Genomic DNA, 19,706 nt, shown 5'->3' on the forward strand with positions numbered 1-19,706 from the left:
GCCCGGCAGAGCTCCTTCTGCCCTCTGCCCTGTCCCGGGCCCGCTTCTGCCTGAGGCAGCCTCCCGCCGCGTGGGCTCGGAACCTCCAGCCTTAAAGAAGGAAGGCGTGAAAAGATTACGTTCTGACAGCAGGGCTTTAGGCTATTAGAACGTGGACCGGGAATGTTATGAATATTCATAATGGTTATTAAAATGTACGATTAATGGGGGGGTTGATAACTGTTAGTGGAGTGGTGGGGGAGGGGCCGTCCCTAGTTTTGACATCTCTAGGAGAGGGGAGGCCGGGGGCCGGTGAGGGCTTTCTCCAGGAAGGGCAGAGCCAGACCTGGTTGCCTCCGCCAGGAGCTTGTGGGGTCCCCGTGGGTGCGAGGCCCCGAGCCCCGGGGTACCCTTCATGCTGCCAGCTCCACAGGGGCTGGGCTGCAGGCGCCCAGTTGGAGTTGTCCTCAGACGTGGTCTGTCGTGCTCTTGGGACGTGGCCTCCCTGGTCACCGTGGTGGGGTCCTGGCACCTCCAGGGGCATGTTGTGGGTGGCTGCAGGGGTGGGGGCTGCTCCAGAAGGAGAGGGGTAGCAGACAAGTGGGTGTAGAGGGAAACTGAGGCTTGGGCTGCTGGTACTTTGCCCAAGGTCGCCCCTGCTTCACCGGCCACTCTGTTCCCCAGTGTGGATCCCCCAAACCTGGTGGCTAATGGCGGGAGCCCCTGCGGGTGCGGCCCCTCCACCCCTGGCTAAGGCAGCCCCCCCCTGCAACTACGGTGGAAATTTTTGATTAGAAAATAAAATCTGAATGTGGTGTATGCATATTCATTAGGTTGAAGGATTAGTATGCATAATTATGCAAATAAGGCAGCAATTAAACACCAGTTTGGGGGATGATTAACACAAAGGCATTGCAATAAGATGAAATTTGAAAGAAGTTTCTGATAAAGATGAGCAGGGGGAGGGGGGAGGGGAGGTGGGCTGGCTGAAGGATTCTTTTTTTTTTTTTTTAAAGATTTTATTTATTTATTCATGAGAAACAGAGAGAGAGAGAGAGAGAGAGAGAGAGGCAGAGGGAGAAGCAGACTCCCAAGGAGCAGGGAGCCCGATGTGGGACTCGATCCCAGGACCCTGAGATCATGACCTGAGCCGAAGGCAGACGCCCAACCATCTGAGCCACCCAGGCGCCCTGGCTGAAGGATTCTTGCTGGGGTTCTTGCCATCTCCCCAAAGTCCAGCTGTGTGGGGTCACAGGGCAGCTGGGGGGGGGTTGTGCCTGGCCCCCACGGCGGGGCTGGGCACAGGTCCCTCCAGCCCACCTCTCCCCAGCCTGACTTGGGTCCTGCAGAGTGGGGTGTGTTCATCCTCCTGTTTCCAGAGGAGGGAAACTGAGGACAGAGTGGTACTGGGGCCAGGCCGGGGGCTCAGGGCCTGCCCTACGTGTGTTTGTCAGGCCTCGTGGTCTTGTTGCCTCTGGTGGATGGGGTCAGAGCCCCGGCCCAGGAAGGCTGTGTGCCTCCTGGTGGGGGGGGGGGGTAGTCCTGGGTGGTGCCTGGGAGTGTTTGGGGGGAGATAAGGGTCCCGCCCTGCCCTGCCCCACCGCTCCAGACCTAGATCCTCTGTCACGCTGGTTAACCCCCACTATGCCGTGGGCCTCTCATAAGTGGGGCTCCATTCAACCCGAAGGGGCTGCCAGCCTGGGCCAGTGGCAGCTGTGCTGTTATTTCAACAAAGGAGTGGCTTCGTTTCCCGATTTGTCAGTGATGGGAAGGGAGAGACTCCCACTTCCCTGAGATCAGAGCTTTCGCGGTGCCCTTGTGAACCTTTCTTGCAGGGTCAGGAGGGACTGAGCCTGATTCAGATGCCCCAGTCCCTCGTGGTCAGGGCTGGACCGGAGGGAGAAACTAGATGCTGGGGGGAGGAGGCTCTGAGAGTGAGGGCTCTGCCCAGGGTGGGCATCATGGCTGGGGCTTTGGTGGATGGGTAGGAGTTTGCTGGCAGAGGCAACTGGTAGAATTGTTTTTTGAACTGTGGGCCTTAAGGGTGTCTGGAGTGCTTCCTACTAATGGCAGTTGTTTGTCTTGTTTTTTAAGATTTTATTTTTTGGGCACCTGGGTGGCTCAGTCAGTTGGGCGTCTGCCTTCAGCTCAGGTCATGATCTCAGGGTCCTGAGATCAAGTCCCGCATCGGGCTCCCTGCTCCACGGGGAGCCTGCTGCTTCCTCTGTCTCTCTCTGTTTCTTGTGAATAAATAAGTAAAATCTTTGGGGAAAAAAAAAAAGGGTTTTATTTTTAAGTAACATCTATAGTCAGCGTGGGGCTTAAACTTACAATCCTGAGGTCAAGAGTTGCATGTCCACCAACTGAGCCGGCCGGGCACCCCCTTGGCAGTTTAAATATGGGCAGAGCGAGGGTTGGGTAAGGCCAGACAGGCTCCAGGGCCAGGCTGGGTCAGGAAGGGCCCGGAAAAGCAGCTGAGTTGAAGGAGGGCTTCTCCCTGAACTGGTGGAAGCCACAGCGGGCTTCAGAGCAGGGTGGCGGTGAGGGTGACCCTAACTCTCTTCTGTTGCCCTGCAGGTCTGGAGGACCGGCCCAGCTCGGGCTCCTGGGGCACCAGCGACCAGAACAGCTCCTCCTTTGACCCCAGCCGGGTAAGGAGTCTCTGTGAGGCCCGAGACCAGGGTTTCCCTTCTCTGGGTTGGGGAGTGTATGGGAAACTGAGGCTCACAGGGCGAAGTCAGAGGCCAAGCTGGTCTCCTGGGGCCATAGGCCCAGGGACGTGGATTCAGGCCCTGACTCGGGCACTTACGGGCACGCCTGCCTCCTGGAGCTCATCTCCCCAGCACCCCTCATAGCCATCTGCCTCCACAGACCTATGGTGACGGCACGCACTTCAGTGAGCCCCACGGCAGTCTCTCTTCATCCACATTCCTGGGCCCGGGGCTTGGAGGTGAGTGTCCGTGCGGCACCGTCCCCTCCCCTCATGCTCCCCTGTGATCCTCCGGGTGTGGCCAGTGTGCTCAGGGCAGCTGTGCTTCGGCGGATTCTCCCAGCGCAGAGGGTGTGGGTGGCTGTGGCCTGCTGCCCATGGGAGAGCAGCCTCAGGAGTCCCGGCAACTCAAGGAGGTGGTCAGAGCCGGGCTGGGCCCTTCTGAGGCTGGCCAAGAAAGTCAGGATTCGGGCAGGCCTGGGCTTAGTCCCTCCCACTGGGACCCAGGTGAGGACTGTCCCTTCTGGAGCCTCGGTGTCCAACTGGAGGACTGGGATCTTCACAGCACTTTCCGTGTGGCGGGTCATGAGGCCTCGCCCAGCTCCCGGGGCCCCGCAGCCTCCCCCACCTGCAGACGGGCCCCCTGAGGATGAGTACCAAGGGACCTGTGCGGGGCTCCCTGGCTTGTGGGAGCTGGCGGAGGCTCAGCCTCTGGGACCATGAGGGCCCGCATGAATGGGTGGCTGTGAGGGCCCCCGGGACTGGGTGCACGGTGGGAGCTGGACAGGCAAGCATGGCGCCCGGGAAGGGAGGGGGGAAGGGCAGCGTCCAGAGACCGCTTGTGAGCCCATCTCCCAGACCAGGAGGGTAAAGGCCAGCCCCGCGTGTGGCCTGGGGTGGCCTGTGCACCTGCAGGGACTCCGGTTACTTCTGCCGGTTCCTTCCTCCCGCGTCTTCCTGATGTGGGCAGTTTCCCACGGCCAGGCCTGGTCAGCAGGGCCCGGAGCCCAGCTGGGTCCCAGGCCCGCCACGTGGCACCCAGGCCCGCCTGGCGAGCTGGCGGGGAGGTGGGCACAGTGCAAGCCTCGCAGGGCTTCATGCTGTGGCCCCCGGCCTGGTCTGGCTCCCCAGCTCTCATCCCACCTGACGTGCAGGCCCGGGGCATGGATTTAGGCACTTCTCTGTGCTCACAGGGTCCCTTCACAGAACCTCCATTTTCTCTCCTTGCCATCCTCATCCTGCGTCTCAGGAAGCCCCTATTCGGTGCCTGCCGTATGCAGGGCCTGAACCCCAACACCCCATTCTTGCAGGGGGAGCTGAGAGTCTGGGAGGGGAAGCCACCTTCCTGGGCCGAGCCCAGAGCTGTGGCTGGGCGGGCCAGCCTTGCTTCACATGCTGACCCTGGGAGGAAGGAAGCGCAGGCTCCACACCCCCTTCCCCACCCCCACCACGTTGACTCCTTGGACTGGGGCAGCCCCCCCACACCCCACCCCCCGCCTCTGGCCTCCAGGCCTGGTTTGCTGATCCTTCCACGGGCCCAGCATTGCCTGCCCTGAGGGGTCATGGGGGCAGGACTGTGGGCACAGCCTCTGGAGCCCTGCCCCCCCAAACCCCCAGCAGCACCTGCTCCAACAGTTTGGCCAAAATTGTAATTTTATGCTAAAGAAACTGGGAGATTTTTTCTCTAGCTTGAGAGTAATTCCAGTTAATTGTCCGAGCATCTGAATTTTTGTCTCACATCAAGGCTGGTAACGGTCCACCCTCAGTGGACACCAGCACCCGGCTGAAGCCTGATTGAGCCAGGGACTCTGCTTCAGGGGAGGCTAGATCCAGGCGTCCGTCTGCACTGGTCCTGCTGGGCAGCCTCTGTCCCCACAGCGCCAGGTCTTGCCTGCCCACATGGGGGAAGGGCCCCTTCTCACCCGGGGACGTCACGTGCTCGTTGATGAGCTAACGGCTGGCTGGGTGCTGAACCTCGCAGGTGCACAGGACCCCCAGCCTGTCCCTGGAACCTAGCCCCCTGGGAGCTGAGGCCTCACGCCTGCGAATGGAGGAAGGGGAGGGCAGTGGGGGCGCTGGTGGTGTGCTGAGTCCTCTGAAGGTCATCTTGGGACAGTGTCTGTCCCGACCCCTGCTTGTCCCCCAGGCTGACGGGGAGACCAGCATCCCACCGAAGTTCTCTGGGTGTTGTGCACAGAGGACACGCCCCCTGTGTGCAGGCCTGTGCCTGGTGCTGGGTCCCTGTCGGGACCTGCCACCCCCGGGGTCAGCTCCTAGCGAGTCTCTTCTCCCCCAGGCAAGGGCAGCGAGCGGAGCACGTACGCCGGCTTCGGGAGAGAGGCAGGTGTTGGCGGCTTGAGTCAGGTGAGATCCGCGTCTGAGGCCCGGGTCCTGGGTCTGCTGATCCTGGATAGGTGGGGGGCTGCAGTCACTTGTCTGCCCCACCACCTTTGCCCCGGGGTTGTCGTCTGATCTGCAGAGGGTTCCTTGGCTGAGCCGAGTGCTGGTCACCTGCAGCAGGACCGCGCCCTGGGCCGGACCAGCTGGGTGTGGACGGGGCAAGGGGAATGCTGGGGAGGCCACAGCCCCCGCCCCATGGCTCCCGGACCTGGGGTCCAGGCTGGGGGTTGCCGTGCACAGCTGGAGGGGTCTGAGAGACACGTGCCCACCCCCAAGTGGCAGATGGGGACACGGAGGCCAGCCTGGTAGCTCGAAGGCCCTGCCCCCACTACCCCCAGGCTGGCCCTAGGGTCCCCTGGCCTCCTAGGCAGCCCAACCCACAGGTGCCCGGCACAGCTGACCCAGCCGAGAGGCTGATGCAGGGGGTGGGGGCAGGTGGACAATGACCAGCCACCGTGGTCCCCTGCCTGTGACTCCTCAGTGCAGCTAGGCCTCATCCCACAAGGTGCCCCCTGTTTGCACGCTGTGTCATACCCAGAGTAGAGCCCCCGGGGCGTCCCCTCTGTCTCCACAACACCCATACCCATTTTACAGATGGGCAAGCTGAGGCACGGGGCTGCCAGTCACTCGAGCTGCAGAACTGGCTTGAACTCCAGTTGTTTCTGCTCTTGAGGGAAGAAAGCCTGTCTCAAATTAAAATATGCTGAATTAAACCATTTACCTTAAAAAAAAAAAAAAAAAGTGTGCATGGAGTCAGCCTGGCAGGTTTCTTTGACACCTAGACGCGGGTTTTGCATGTTGAGCCTCCTTGGAGTGGGGGCTGCAGGGTTGTTGGCAACAGTTTTGTCTCTCAGTCTTTATTCAGGGAAAGAACTGTGGCTTGGGGCCGGTCGCATCTTAGATCAGAGGGACGTCCTGAGCAGGGCAGGCAGGGAGCTCCCGCTGAGGGTCCCTGTCGCCCCTCATGAGGGTCTGAGCAGCCCCCGCCTTCGCGCCAGCGTGTTTGCTGGCAGAACTGGCCCAGGAGCCAGGGCTGGGCCGGGGGCGAGCCTCGGCCTCCTGACCATCTCCCCCTCTCGTCCCCCAGGCTGGCTTCCTGCCCAGCGAGCTGGCCCTCGGCAGCCCCGGGCCACTGTCCCCTTCAGGCACCAAGGGCAGCTCCCAGTATTACTCCTACCCCGGCCACCCTCGGCGGAGAGCCGCGGAGAGCGGACTGGGTGAGTGGGGGGCCCGGGGCGGGGGTGGACAGCCGTGGCACAGGCTGCCGGGGGGCGGGCGGTTCGCCCAGAGAGGAGCAGATGCCCTCCTCGGTGCTGCGTCCTGCAGGGTCGCTGCCCCCCGGCGCCGGGCGGGAGCACTAGGTCGGGGTCACGTGAGCCCCTGGCCGCGGCGTCCCTGCCGACAGGCGGGCCGGACGCGCCTCGCTCGGTGCCTGCTGTCGGCGCTCCCGCGCGGTGACTCCCGCCTGACGCGGGTTTGCCCCGCTGGACCGTCAGGCCATCTCCCGCTCGGGAGCACCGGCCGGCACCGCTGACGCTGCGCGGGGGCATCTTAAATGGCAGCGTTAGCCACCGAGCGCAGAATTGCGGGAACCAGGGCGCTCGATAGTCCACGAGGACTCCGGGCTCCAGCACCGCAGGCGGGTGTTGCACGGCCCACCTCCGCTGGGTCGCGTGTGTTGGCGACTCGGGCTGTCCCTGTCGGCCGCGCGTCTGAGGGGCTACAGAAGCCCGGCGGGTCGAGATTTAGGGTCCCTGAGTTGAGCGAGGAGGGGGACTGCCAAGCACAGGACCCAGGGCGGGGAGGCGTGACTGTGGGGGCGTGGGGAGGGATGCCCCGCTGCGGACCCCACCCCAGTTCCACACACCCCCAGACCTGTACAGATGGGCCTGGGACCGCATTTCAGTTGTTTCGCCACCGGGAAAGCTGGGGGGCTCTGTCCGCCACCGCCTCTGCCCGCATCCCTGGCTGGCTGGGGTGGGAGCCAGGCTGACCCGGCTCGCTTACTCGTCTTGCTCCTCACAGACACGCAGCCCAAGAAGGTCCGGAAGGTGCCGCCGGGTCTCCCGTCCTCAGTGAGTTGTGGGATGGAGTGGGGTCCCACAGGCCAAGTGCCCAGGCTCGGGGGCCCTCTCTGTGGGGTTACACAGCGTGTCACGGGGGGAGGGGGCACTTCTGCCCTGAGGCTGTCACTCTGACGCAGCCAGTCCCCGCGGGCTCTAGCTCAGACCCCTCCTGTAGGAGAGCCCGATGTTCTTTGTGGCCAAGGCACCTTGGAACGGTGTGAGGGGGCCCTGGCAGCGGGAGTGGGTTGGGGGTGCCCTGGGGGTCCGGGTTCACAGGGTGTCAGGCCCAGCAGATGGCGCTGGGCTGGGCGGGGCTCACCGTGCCACGCTCCGGCGATTTGCTGGGGTCCCCGGCTCGGCCGCCGCCCTCTCCGCCTGGCCTCCTGCGCTGGCCCCAGGGTCCGGGTCAGGGCTGGCACTGTGCTCTGCGGCTGGGAGGTGCAGGTCAGGCTCTTTGAAGATCTGGTGTGGGAGATCATCGACCCCCTGCTTCCCCATCTGAGTCCCCACCCCGGTCCCCTGGAACATCAGAGCTGAGCACCCCAGAGCCTGACTGAGCCACGGCCACACCCCGCTTCTGGTCTGTGCCAGGGCATTGCCAGCTGATCCTGGCACTTTCCTGCCGGCCCGGCCTCAGCTCCAGGCAGCACCAGCCGATCAAAGTTGCCACGATCCTAGAACTTCCTGCCACCTTGCGGGCGGGCTGCTCCCCCAGGGCCCTGCCTCTGCAGCCTGCACGTCTTCTGTGATCAGGGCTGGGGCCTTGGGGGCTTCCAGGACAGGGAACGAGGAAGGAGGAAGGGCTGGGGGCATCGCAGATGGGCTCTGACGGATCATGAAGGGTTGGCTGGATGAAGGAGGGGGAAAGCATTCTTGGTAGGGGGTCCAGCCTGCAAAGGCCTCTGGTACCAGAGGCTGGAACTGGGGACGGGAGGCGGGACAGGGAGGTGGAGGGTGGAGAAGGACCAGGAGAAAGGATGCCACTCGAGCCTTGAGTGCTGGGCCAGGGGAAAGCTGAGAGCGGCACAGAGCGATGGGGTGGTAGGTGGAGGGCAAGACTGGGGACGGGGACCTCCCCATCTCACTCGAGCCCTCCTGCCTGACCGCATCTGTCCATCTGCAGGTGTACCCGTCCAGCTCAGGTGATGACTATGGCAGGGACACCACCGCCTATCCATCTGCCAAGACCCCCAGCAGCGCCTATCCCCCCCCGTTCTACATGGCAGGTGTGTGGGGGCTCACCTGAGACAGTTGGGGCTCCGGGTCCCTCGGCAGCCCGCCCTCACCATCTGCCCCTCCACAGATGGCAGCCTGCACCCTTCGGCCGAGCTCTGGAGCCCCTCGGGCCAGGCAGGCTTTGGGCCCATGCTGGGTGGGGGCTCGTCGCCCCTGCCCCTCCCGCCCGGTGGTGGCAGCTCCGTGGGGACTGGCGGCGGCGGCGGGTTTGGCAGCCTGCACCAGCACGAGCGCATGGTAGGCCCGCGTGATGGGCGGGGGCGGGGGCGGGCATGGGGGCAGCGCCCCCGACGGATCCCCCGTGACCCCATCCCCATCCACAGGGCTACCAGCTGCACGGGACAGAGGTGAACGGCGGGCTCCCGGCAGTGTCCACCTTCTCCTCCGCCCCCACGGCCGCCTATGGCGGGGTCTCCAGCCACACGCCCCCCGTCAGTGGGGCCGACGGTCTCATGGGTACTGGCCCTCTTCACCCCGCTTCAGATGGGGCCCCTCCAAGCTTGAAGCCTGGCTGGGTGCAGGAGCCAGGCCCTCGTCACTCACGTCCTTCCTCTCCTGGGCCTGCCCCGCACATGAGCTCAGGCTCCTTGGGCCACATCTGTGATGTTTGGAAATGGCCCTTTGAAGAATGGCTCCCCAGTTTACATCTGGGGAAACTGAGGCTCCAAGGAAAATGGCTCACGCGGGTTCTGCTCCCTACCTGCCTGTCCCTAGAGCCTCTGTGGCGGCAGGGGGCAGGATTTCAGGCTGTTAACCAAAATCAGGGGCTGCCCAGTGCTGGGTGGGGGCGTCCATGCTCGGCAGCCAAACATACGGGAGCTCCCGGGTGCGGGGGATGCCCCTTCCCTGAGGTTGGGCTTCACCTCTCTCCACCCCCCAGGCTCCCGCGGGACAACTGCCGGCAGCTCTGGGGACGCCCTTGGGAAGGCATTGGCCTCGGTGAGGCGTGGGACACGGTGGGGCAGGGGTGGCTGGGCTGGGGAGCCCCCGAGGCTGGTCCCTGACTGGTGGCCCCGTGTCTCTTCTCATCCCTTTTGCAGATCTACTCCCCAGATCACTCAAGCAATAACTTCTCCTCCAGCCCCTCAACCCCCGTGGGCTCCCCACAGGGCCTAGCAGGTCTGGGGGTGTTGCTGGGGAGGGGTGGGGGGTACATCTGGCGCGTGCAGCCCTCAGTGGGTGGAGAGCTGGAGGGACCTCCTGCCTCAGGGCTTATGTTCCCATGGGCATCCAGGGAAGGCTCTCTGGAGGAGGTGGTCTCCAGGGCAGTCCATGTTTGGTGTGAACAGTGACGGGCAGGTGGGATCTCGCAGGGCAGGGCAGAGGGTCCAACAGCCAGAGTAACAGGCCCAGACTCCCCAATGTGGACAGCGTTTGTCCACCCGGTATGTGATAGGCACCAATTGCATGCCCTGGGTTTGGCTCTGCCAAGGGGGCCAGGTCCTCCTGTCCCCAAGAAGACCTACCTGGGGGTCAGCTCGTGGTGAGGTTTTATTAGACACCCCGCAGGGCCTCACCTCTGCAGCGGGAGTCCTCAGGGACGCTCGCCTCGCCCTGGCCCGTGCAGGGCCCCCGGGGTGAACCTCTGCCCAGCTCTGGCTCCAGCTGCTGGTACGGCAGGCTGGGCCCTGGGGCACCTACCACGTGTGCCGCTGGGCTGCCTTCCCTGTAGGAAGTGGGGCCTGGATTTTGGAGCCGGGAACCTGTCTACTGGGTGGGTTCCCAGTAACTGCCTGGCTGGCCTGGCCGGGGCTGAGTTTCCATCGGCCCTGTGGGCGTGGGGCCCCCGTGTGGCCAGCCCAGGCATCTCAGGCCCCTGGCCCACTCTCCACCCAGCCTCTCCCTCTGTCTCTGAGTCCGGCTGCTCAGACACCCAGCCTCAGGTGCCCCTGTTGACGTGCCACCTACCCCTTCCAGGGACGTCGCAGTGGCCCCGACCAGGAGCCCCCGGTGCCTTATCGCCTAGCTATGATGGGGGTCTCCACAGCCTGGTGAGCTTCCTGCCCCAGCCTTCCGGGGCTGGTTGGGGGCTGTCCCTCGGTGCGTGTGGCCAGGCCGGGGAGGGGGTGCCCCCTCATGGGAGCGCCCGGGGTGGGGGGCATGGTACACGTGGGTACAAGACTCACGGGGACTCTGGGGGGGGAGGTGGCCTGGGAGAGTGGCTCAGCGTGTCTGCTGTGGCCAGTTTATAGAACTTGGAAACCGTGGCCCCTAAGAGCCACGAGGCCCCCGTGACTGGTGGAGTTTACAGGGCAGGCCCTTTGATGGTTCATTTGTCGGGCGTAAGGTCCGGAGCTGTCACCCTGGCGTTGGCCAGCGAGGATGCAAGTTGTGCGCAGGCCCCGCGGGGCCGTGTGGGGTCCCAGAGGCCCAGGCCTTGACCGCCTCCCCCCTCCGCCCCGCAGCAGAACAAGATGGAGGACCACCTGGACGAGGCCATCCACGTGCTGCGCAGCCACGCGGTGGGCACCGCAGCGGACGTGCACGGGCTGCTGCCTGGCCACGGAGCTCTGGCCTCCGGCTTTGCTGGCCCCGTCATGCCGCTGGGTGGGCGACACGCTGGCCTGGTGAGTGCCGCTGGCGGGTGGGCGGGGCAGGGGGCCAGGGCGGCGCAGCCCTGACGAGCCCACTCCGCTGTCCGCAGGGGGGAGGCGGCCACTCGGAAGACAGCCTCGTGGGCGGCGGCAGCCTCATGCACAACCACGTGGCCCTCCCCAGCCAGCCCAGCAGCCTCCCTGACCTGGCTCGGCCACCGGACTCCTACAGTGGTAAGTCTCAGCGTTGGGGCCCGGGGAGGGGCGGCCAGTGCCCCGATCCCCTGCGCAGAGCCCGGCTGGTGCGTGGTGTGCCCCTAAACGACCTCCTCCTCTGGAGAGCGGTGACCTAGGGCTCATCCCGGAGGGACTGAGAGCCGCCAGGCGCTGGGGTGGGTCCCTCACTGTACGCAGCGTCCCTTTGCCCTGCACCGGGAAGCCCTTTGGGAGGCTTCCTGAAGGGCGGTACGAGCCCTCACTCGTCCCGTGTTCGGCGGCTTAGTTCATGCCGCTCAGCCAGCCGCTGCGTGTTGAGCCCCGGCTGTGGGCTTGGGTCTCCTGTAGGCCCCTGGGCGGTAAACTGGGAATTAAACAAAAAGCCCCGTCCCTGGGGGGTGACCCACAGTGGGCTAAATGCAGCAGGAACGGGGCTAGGGGAAAGTGGGGAGGGGTGCAGGGATCCTTGTGGTTTTAAAGATGATGGCAGGGCAAGATTGTGCCGTTTGGGCAGAGCTAGAGAGGAAGAGAGGCAGACAGAGCCCGGGGTGGTGCGTGGGGAGAGGCCCTGGGGCAGGACCGACCTGGTGTGCTGGACAAGTAGTGAGGAGCCCTGTGTTGGGTAGGAGAGGGAGGTGGGAGGTCAGGGAGGTGACAGGGCAAGTCCTGCAGGGTCCTGTGGATGTGGGAGGGCTTGGGCTTTGACCCTGAGGGACCTGGGAGCCCTGGAGGGCTGCCCCCAGAGCAGGGACCTGCCGGACTCTGTGCCCACAGGGCGCCCTCTGGCGGCAGCAGGGAGACTGGGGCGACCGGACCATGTGTGGCACCGGAAGCCGCGGGTGGAGGGGACTGTGCTGGTCCAGGAAGGGTGGGGTGGGGGCAAGTTCTGGGTTCTGAAGGCAGAGATCCCACAGGCTTCGCAGATGTGGAGGTGGTGGTGGGGTTCGGGTCTGGAGTTCAGGGAGGGTGCCGTCCAGGCATCCTGGGCACTTGGTGGAGCTCAGAGCCAGGTCCGTGGGCAGAGTCGCCAGTCAGAGCGAGTGGACAGAGCCCCAGCCTGAGCATCGTGCCGCCTGGGTGGGGGGCTCCTGAGGTGAGGACCCACTGGGGCAGCATGGGGTCAGGGTGGTGGCTGGTGGCTGGTGGGCCATGAATTTTTCTGGAAAAGACCAAGGAGGTGACAGCACTTTGCACGAGGCTGGAGGGAGGAGGTGGTGATGGGCCAGTGAGGGTCTCGTGGTCACCGGTCCCAGGGGCGCAGACACGGACTCTGCCACCGTGGGGGCAACCGCGGCCGGAGAGGGTGCAGGGACTCTCTGCCTGGCCACTGCCTGGTGTCCCGAGCCCCCAGAAACCCCCCGCACACCCCACATTAGGGCAGGTTCTCTTGTCCTGTCCAGGGGCCCTCCCCATCCCAGCCTCCCCACACCCCTCAAAACCCACTTGAGTTTGACAGCCAGCGATGCTCTGTGTTTCTTGATTTTTACCACTTTATGCCAGGGGTCTCTCTGGGATACGTACAGTCGTCACGACTCGGGACAGGGGGCTCCTGGCATTGGGTGGGTGGGGCTGGGGTGCGACTTGACCTCTCACAGTGCCCAGGACGCCCTGATGTCCGTGCTGTGGGACGGGGGTTTCCGGAGCTGAATCTCTTATCCCAGCTTCTCCCCCTCCCCTGCCTTCCCCTGCCCTCCCCTCCGCTACCCTCCTAGTTCATCTGTTGCTCAGCCCAGGCCCCATTCCCGGTGCGTGTTTTGCTCTCACCGAGTGTCGAGTTCAGCATTGCTGTGTGCCTTCAAACCCTGTATTTCATGACATGGTTTTGGGCTTTTGTAAAATTGGTATCTGGCTGGCATGTTGGGGCTGAGGACGGACCCTGGCCCTGATGCGGGACGTTAGGTTGTTTCCAACTGTCTGCTTTTGCGCTAGGTGCTTTCTGGAACGTTCTGGAATGTGTCTCCAGAGTGTGCACAAGAGTTCTCGGGTGTGATTCCAGGTTGTGGGGTTTGGAGGCACGCATGTGTCCACCTTCCCCAGAGAATGCCGGACTGTCCCAAACTGGCCATGCCAACTTTCTCCCACAGGCGATACTTCACGTTGTAGGACCCTGTCGTTTGGCCAGCTTCATGACTTGCTGGATCCCGATTTGCATTTCCTCAGTTTATTGGTGCAGGGAAGCGGATTTCCACGCGGCCATATCCGCTTCTTGTGTCTGAATTGCCCATTTGGGAGCTTTCCCTATTTTCCTGTTGAGCTCCTGGTTCTTTTCTTGTTGATTTGTAGGAGTTCTTTACAAATTATGGAGACCAAGCCCTCACTGGTTTATACAGGACATGTATTTTCCTTTTTTTTAAAAGATTTTATTTATCTGACAGAGACACAGCGAGAGAGGGAACACAAGCAGGGGGAGTGAGAGAGGGAGAAGCAGGCCTCCCGCCGAGCAGGGAGCCCGATGCGGGGCTCGATCCCAGGACCCCGGGACCATGACCTGAGCCGAAGGCAGACGCTTAAAGACTGAGCCACCCGGGCGCCCCAAGGACAGTTATTTTCTATCCCGTGGCATATCTTCTTATCTCTTGGTGGTATCCTGGCAATCAGAAATTCTCAATTAGGATACAGTCCAGTTTATCAGTTTGTTTCTTCTTTCAAGAACAGCTCGTTTAGTATTTTAGGAGATACTGAGTCATAGCAGGATTTCAGTGCATTTTCTTCTGAAGGTTGTCAGGTCTTAGTTTGGAGCTGGTGACTGGTGTGAGGTAGGGACCTGATTCTAGGTGTGTTTTCTGTTTTATCGTTGGGGGTTTTTTGTTTGTTTTTTGGGTTTTTTTGCAAACGGAGGCCTGGCTTTCCCCAGACACCTCACTGCCTCCCACGAGGGGCAGAAGGGGTTTGTCAGGTGGCCCTGGATGTGCCCAGATGCTAAGCGCAGGCCTGTTGCAGGACTCGGGCGCGCCGGGGCTGTCTCGGGTGCCAGTGAGATCAAACGGGAGGAGAAGGAGGACGAGGAGAACACTTCCGTGGCCGACAACTCCGAGGAGGAGAAGAAGGAGCTGAAGCCCCCCCGCACTCGGACCAGGTGCCCGCCCCTCCTCAGCCCCCGGCCCGGCCCGCCTGTCGGGACGCACGCACATGCACACGCACACGCACATGCACACGCAGTCCGCTCCGCGGGGCCGTCGGCGGGCCCCCCGCCTGCCCCCCGCCTCACTGTCTCCCTCTGGCCCCCGGGCCCCCCCCATAGCCCGGACGAGGACGAGGACGACCTTCTCCCCCCAGAGCAGAAGGCTGAGCGGGAGAAGGAGCGCCGGGTGGCCAATAACGCTCGGGAGCGGCTGCGGGTCCGAGACATCAATGAGGCTTTTAAGGAGCTGGGGCGCATGTGCCAGCTGCACCTGAGCAGCGAGAAGCCCCAGACCAAACTGCTCGTCCTGCACCAGGCCGTGTCGGTCATCCTGAACCTGGAGCAGCAGGTGCGAGGTCAGTGGGGGCGCCGCTCCCCTCCCCGCCAGCGCTGCCCTCGCTCCCCCGCTCCTGGAGCCGGCCCCGCCCCCTGCTGTGACCGCCCCGCCCCCTGCTGTGACCGCCCCGCCCCCCCGCTGTGACCGCCCCGCCCCCCGCACCACAGTCACTGTCCCCTCTGGAAATGGGACGATGACACTCTCTGGACCCCTAGCTCTGCAGATCTGGGCACTTTGGCTCTCAATTCCGTCCCTGGACCCCGTGGATGCCCGCCCACCCAGCCCTCCTTTCTTGGGAAGGCTCTAGTCCTTTGGCTGAGGCCCCTGTGCCCCAGGGCCAGAGGTCACTGTTGCTCCGAACAGACACATTGTTGTGGGGCCACTTCAGCCCATCAGCCCCCATCTACAGGTGGGGTCCCCCACCCCCGTTTCCCAGGGCCGGGTGAGGGTCCGGAAGGGCCCCCATGTGACTTGGCTCCCCAGCTCAGCTGCTTCCTTAACTAAGCCTCCCGCGCCTGGCGCCCGTTAACCCTTTCTCTCCTGCAGCGCTGTCACTTGGACCGGAGTTGGGGCCCTCGCCCCCCCGGCCTGCTGTCCCCTCAGCTCTGAGGGTTCTGTGTTTCCATGGTGGTGCCCGCCTCTCTGCTCTCTGCCTCTCGCACTCCACCCCCATCCCAGCCCATCCGTCCCTCCGCTTCCACGGCAGCCCCTCCTACCTCGCACTTGCTGCCCAAGCCCTGGATGGCAGGGCTGCGACCTTGGGGTCTTTCCTCCCCCAAAGCCCCCCAGTTGGGACTTGAGGGAAGAAAGGAGACCAAGGGGTGCACCAGCCTCAGGCCTGTCAGTTTGGTCTGCGCGCTTGTCCTGGGCTCCGGGGGCCGCCGCCGCCACCTGGCGGGATCCACTCAGGCCCAAGGGCGGGTGGGCGGGTGGGTAGACAAGGGCACAGTCTCACAGCCCCCCCCCGCCACTGTGGGAGCAGGACAGGGCCCCCGGGAGCTGCTCACATGCAGGCGCCTCGGCCCGTCCTCCACCTCTGGGGCGCACACCAGGGCCGGGCCTTCACCCACTCTGTCTCACGTTCCCCCGGACCAGGCGTGGCGGGTGTCCCGTTGCCATTTGCCCCCATCCCGCCCAGGAGGAGACAGTGACTTGCGCCGAGCCCCGTGGTAGGGCCTGAGCCAGGCTTTGGACCTCGTGGGCAGGTGTCTGAGCGTTCCAGAGTCCTGTGTGGCCGGGGCCCGGTACACAGCAGGTGCTCAGTAACGTCACCGCCCAGGGCAGACGGGGCGTTCGCAGTAGTGATGAGAGGCCCGGGGAGCCGACGCTCCCCGCCCACACTGGGGGCCCCTGGCCGCTGCGCCTGGTGGCCATTCCACGGCCCGCTCTTGGGGCTGCCGGAGTCCAGTGCGGGCAGGGGCGGGCGTCGGGCCTTTGCCTCTTCTCTGCCTCTCCCACCCACACTGGTCGGGTCAGGCCTAGCACTCCCGTACCCAGCTGCGCTGAGCCGGGAAGATCATCCCGGGGGGGCTCTGGGCCTCCCCTGCCCTCCCGGCCCTGGGGACAGTCCCACGGTGCTCTCCTTGGGGTGTCGCCACACACACAGCCTTGCCCGTGGCCAGGCCGCAGGCGCACAGAGACAGGCACACGCCCCGCGTGCACGGGGGCGCGCACACGCGCACACGCACGCGCAGCCCGCAGGCCCCGGCCTGCCCGCCCGCCCCGGCTGCTGACTGACAGCGGCCCCGGTGCTGTAACCCAGCAGTACGGAGGACGTGCTGTCCCTGGAGGAGAAAGACCTGAGGGACCGGGAGAGGCGCATGGCCAATAACGCACGGGAGCGGGTGCGCGTGCGGGACATTAACGAGGCCTTCCGGGAGCTGGGGCGCATGTGCCAGATGCACCTCAAGTCGGACAAGGCGCAGACCAAGCTGCTCATCCTGCAGCAGGCCGTGCAGGTCATCCTGGGCCTGGAGCAGCAGGTGCGAGGTAGGCTTCCAGGCCAGGTGTCCCGCCCCGTCCAGTCCCCCCGCCCGTCCCTGCGTGCAGGCTCCAGGCGCGCCGTCCACGCCTCAGTGGGAGCACTCGGAGCCCCGAACGGCAGTCTGCTCTTCACGGCCCCCTGCGCCCACCGCCTGCCTCCCTGAGGGACCCTCTCCCACATTGCTCTCCCCCTCCCCCCAGAGCGTAACCTGAACCCCAAAGCGGCTTGCTTGAAGCGGCGAGAAGAGGAGAAGGTGTCGGGTGTGGTCGGAGACCCCCAGATGGTGCTTTCGGCCGCCCACCCAGGCCTGAGCGAGGCCCACAACCCCGCGGGGCACATGTGAGGAGGGGCGCCGTGCGGGACCAGTGAGCCGGCCCGGTCCCTGCCGCACGCATGCACGCCTGTGAGGAGCACGGAGCCCGCGCCACCGGGGGGGGGCTGTGGGGGGGGCTGCCCCTCCCCCGCCCCCAGCCCCGGGCCTCACTGCCTTGACGCCGTGGGACTTCCCCGATGGATCCTGAAACCGCAGCCCGGGCGAACGGGGCAGTTTTGTTTTGTTTTGTTTGTAAACAAAACCGGAAAGCAAGATACACACTTTGTCAGAAAAGATGAAAAAATGCCTTAAGTAGAAAACGCGGGAGAGTCCAAACCTACCACTTGCCGGAGGGAGAAGCAAGAGGGCTCGCCTCGCGGAGCCGCCGTGAATCGTGCCTACGCCTGACCTGTGTCTTAAGGAAAATAAAGAACGTTAGTTAGATTTTTTTTAATGTATTAGGAAATTAGCAAGGAGGATGCCTTTGGTCTCTTTTTTTTTTTTTTAAGCTTTTTTGCATACGTTTTGTAAGCAACAAATTTTTTGTATAAAAGTCTCGTGTCTCTTGCTATTTCTGCTGCTGTCTCTAGAACTGAGCGTTGCATTTCATGATCAACCAGATTATTAAAAGTTGTATTAAAAAGACCCAGTGTAAACCTGAGGTCCCCCCCCCCCCCCCCGCTCTGGGAGCCGCTGGTCACAGGGAGCGATGGCGGATGTTGTCTCCTCGTTGCTTTTTCAGAGGTCGGGTGGTTTCCTGGCTTCGTGTATCTGGGGCGTGGTGGGCAGGCCTTTCCCTGACGGGGGTTCTCCTTCCGGGGTTCCTTGCTCCATCCTCTCCCCTTCCTTGGGAAGGGGGTGGGGGTGTCTGCAGGGAGGCAGTGCCCCTCCCACGTGGGATTGCCGAGGACCCCAGGCACTTCCCCACGGCCCTCGCACCCCACAAGCTGCACACCTCCCCAAGTCGGATTTTGTTGGGACCGACGTTTCTGGGCATAGGGACCATACCACAGGAGCATGATGTTGGGGGGCCTCCCCAGACACCCCGTCCTTCGTTCCTTTGACCTGCGGACCTGGGCCTGTTCTCTGATCTCTGGCGGAGGGCCTGCAGACAACTCAGGGCCAGCACAGCAACCCCGACCCCAAGTGACTGTTCCCCAAACCCTGAAGCCCCCAGGCTTTGCACTTGATCATCTATAAGAGCAGGAGGGTGGGCCACATCCCAAGCGCAGCTCCTAGGCCTCCCAAAGTCCCGTCTGGTCTCATGTCACCAGGCGGAACCAACCCCACGCAGGACTGCCCCAGGCTTAAACTGAAGGTCCCTGCAGTCCCAGGGACACCAGGACAGGTGGCCCCTAGATGTATCCCCCAGGTGCGGGCTCAGGCCTGCTGGGCTGGGCTCCTTTGCTCTGTAACACACCCCCCCCCCCAAACACAGGCCTCAGGGACCCTAGGGTGGCCGCGTTCACTCCCGCACACCAGCTTGCCTGACGTCCGCCCGGGGCCTCCCCACCCTCCGGGGCAGCGGGCTGCCTGAGGCCCTCCAACCCCGTGACTGGCACTCCCCCAGGCCAGGGAGCGGGGCACCCCAAGGGAAGCACCAGGCAGGACCTGCGGGCTGCCTCCCAGGCCCCGAGGTCACCTGGGTCCTCCCATTGGGCCCACTGCCCCACCCCCAGACCGGGCAGCGGGCAGTGGCTGGCAAGGGGCTCCCTGGTGACTGCCCTGGTCTGTGTGGGTCTGGTGGGTCCTGCCTCGGTGTCCCTCTCGCTCGGCTTCTGGTCTCACACGGAGCCTCTGCCCCCCGCCCCCCGCCCCCCGGCTGCTGCCGGACTGTGGATTGCCCGTAAGTGGTCCTGGGGGCCGGGAGGAGCCCGGAGTATGGGAAAACTGCCGAGTGCCTCAAGGTAACTGGTTTTCAAACAAAACTTTAAGAAAAAAAATTTCATACAAGGGTCAACGCGGCTGGCTGGATTCTTTGGGATGTTTTAAGGGAGCCTCTCTGAAGTGGACCTGGAGACCTGTGTATCACGGCACTGTAGCATAAACGTGACATCGTGCGGCCACACGCTGTCCCCTGCGCCTTTCAGCTGCCGTGTGCTTCCAGGCGGGAAGCGGCTGCCACGTCAGGCAGGGGACACGGGGTTCCGCAGCACACGCAGACGCGGAGCCCTCGGCCCTGGGTCTGAGTCTCTGGGGGCAGCGGCCACGGAGTCCACACTCGGGGTTGGGGCCTCAAACCACCGGGATTTATTCTCTCTCGTTCCGGGGCCAGGCGCCCCAGATCCAAGCGTGGCGGGGCCGCGCGCCCTCTGCAGGCTCCAGGGCACGGTCCCTCCTGCCTCTCCCGGCTCCCGAGGCTCCGGGCGTCCCTCGGCGTGCGGCCGCGTCGCCCCAGTGCCTGCCTCGGTGGCACGTGGCTGTGTCCCCATGCGTCTGCGCCCAGACTTCCCTCTTCCGAGGACAGCAGTCGCTGCAGCACGGCCTCCCCCCTCCTGTATGGCCTCACCTGACCTGACTGTACCTGCAAAGGTCCTGAATCCAAGGAAGGTCCCGTTCACAGGTCCCGGGGGCAGGACTTGAGCGTGTCTCTTTGGGGGACAGATACAACGGTGGTTTGACTGGGGCCACGGTGAGCAAAGCCAGCAAAGTCACAGAGTGACAGGGAGGGGCCCATGGTGATTCCACGTTCTAGAACCAAAGCGCCTCGGGTCAGGCGGGGAACCCGCACTTGTACTGAGGGGTCCTGGGGGTCTGGACATGGGACCGGCTCACGGGGGAAAGCCACTCCCTGAGAGGCTGCCTGTTAA

At 64.0% G+C, this 19,706-nt stretch overlaps 1 protein-coding gene across 15 annotated transcripts in view; it reads left to right on the forward strand.

Annotated features, from left to right (window-relative positions):
- The window catches only part of TCF3 (transcription factor 3), a 32,876-nt gene extending 15,335 nt beyond the window's left edge, over positions 1-17,541 (forward strand). The window contains exons 4-19 of one of the 15 annotated variants that reach the window (XR_013442366.1): positions 2,557-2,630; positions 2,851-2,929; positions 4,986-5,053; positions 6,177-6,306; positions 7,115-7,164; positions 8,279-8,381; positions 8,459-8,628; positions 8,715-8,847; positions 9,272-9,330; positions 9,432-9,510; positions 10,309-10,382; positions 10,797-10,958; positions 11,036-11,159; positions 14,082-14,217; positions 14,423-14,611; positions 16,784-16,915. Coding sequence is in view for 10 of the 15 variants with exons in the window: in XM_078058094.1 (XP_077914220.1) it covers positions 2,557-2,630; positions 2,851-2,929; positions 4,986-5,053; positions 6,177-6,306; positions 7,115-7,164; positions 8,279-8,381; positions 8,459-8,628; positions 8,715-8,847; positions 9,272-9,330; positions 9,432-9,510; positions 10,309-10,382; positions 10,797-10,958; positions 11,036-11,159; positions 14,082-14,217; positions 14,383-14,618; positions 16,784-16,926 (1,820 nt within the window). In the remaining 5 variants the exon portion in view is untranslated. Of the gene's footprint in view, positions 1-2,556; positions 2,631-2,850; positions 2,930-4,985; positions 5,054-6,176; positions 6,307-7,114; positions 7,165-8,278; positions 8,382-8,458; positions 8,629-8,714; positions 8,848-9,271; positions 9,331-9,431; positions 9,511-10,308; positions 10,383-10,796; positions 10,959-11,035; positions 11,160-14,081; positions 14,218-14,382; positions 14,619-16,361; positions 16,589-16,783 lie in introns of those variants that run through there. The other 14 variants (XR_013442365.1, XR_013442363.1, XR_013442364.1 and 11 more) reach the window with 14 other exon arrangements.
- The last annotated feature ends 2,165 nt before the right edge of the window (positions 17,542-19,706 follow it).

This window comes from Halichoerus grypus, chromosome 1 (genome assembly GCF_964656455.1).
Source record: "Halichoerus grypus chromosome 1, mHalGry1.hap1.1, whole genome shotgun sequence".
Classification (NCBI taxonomy): Eukaryota; Metazoa; Chordata; class Mammalia; order Carnivora; family Phocidae; genus Halichoerus; species Halichoerus grypus.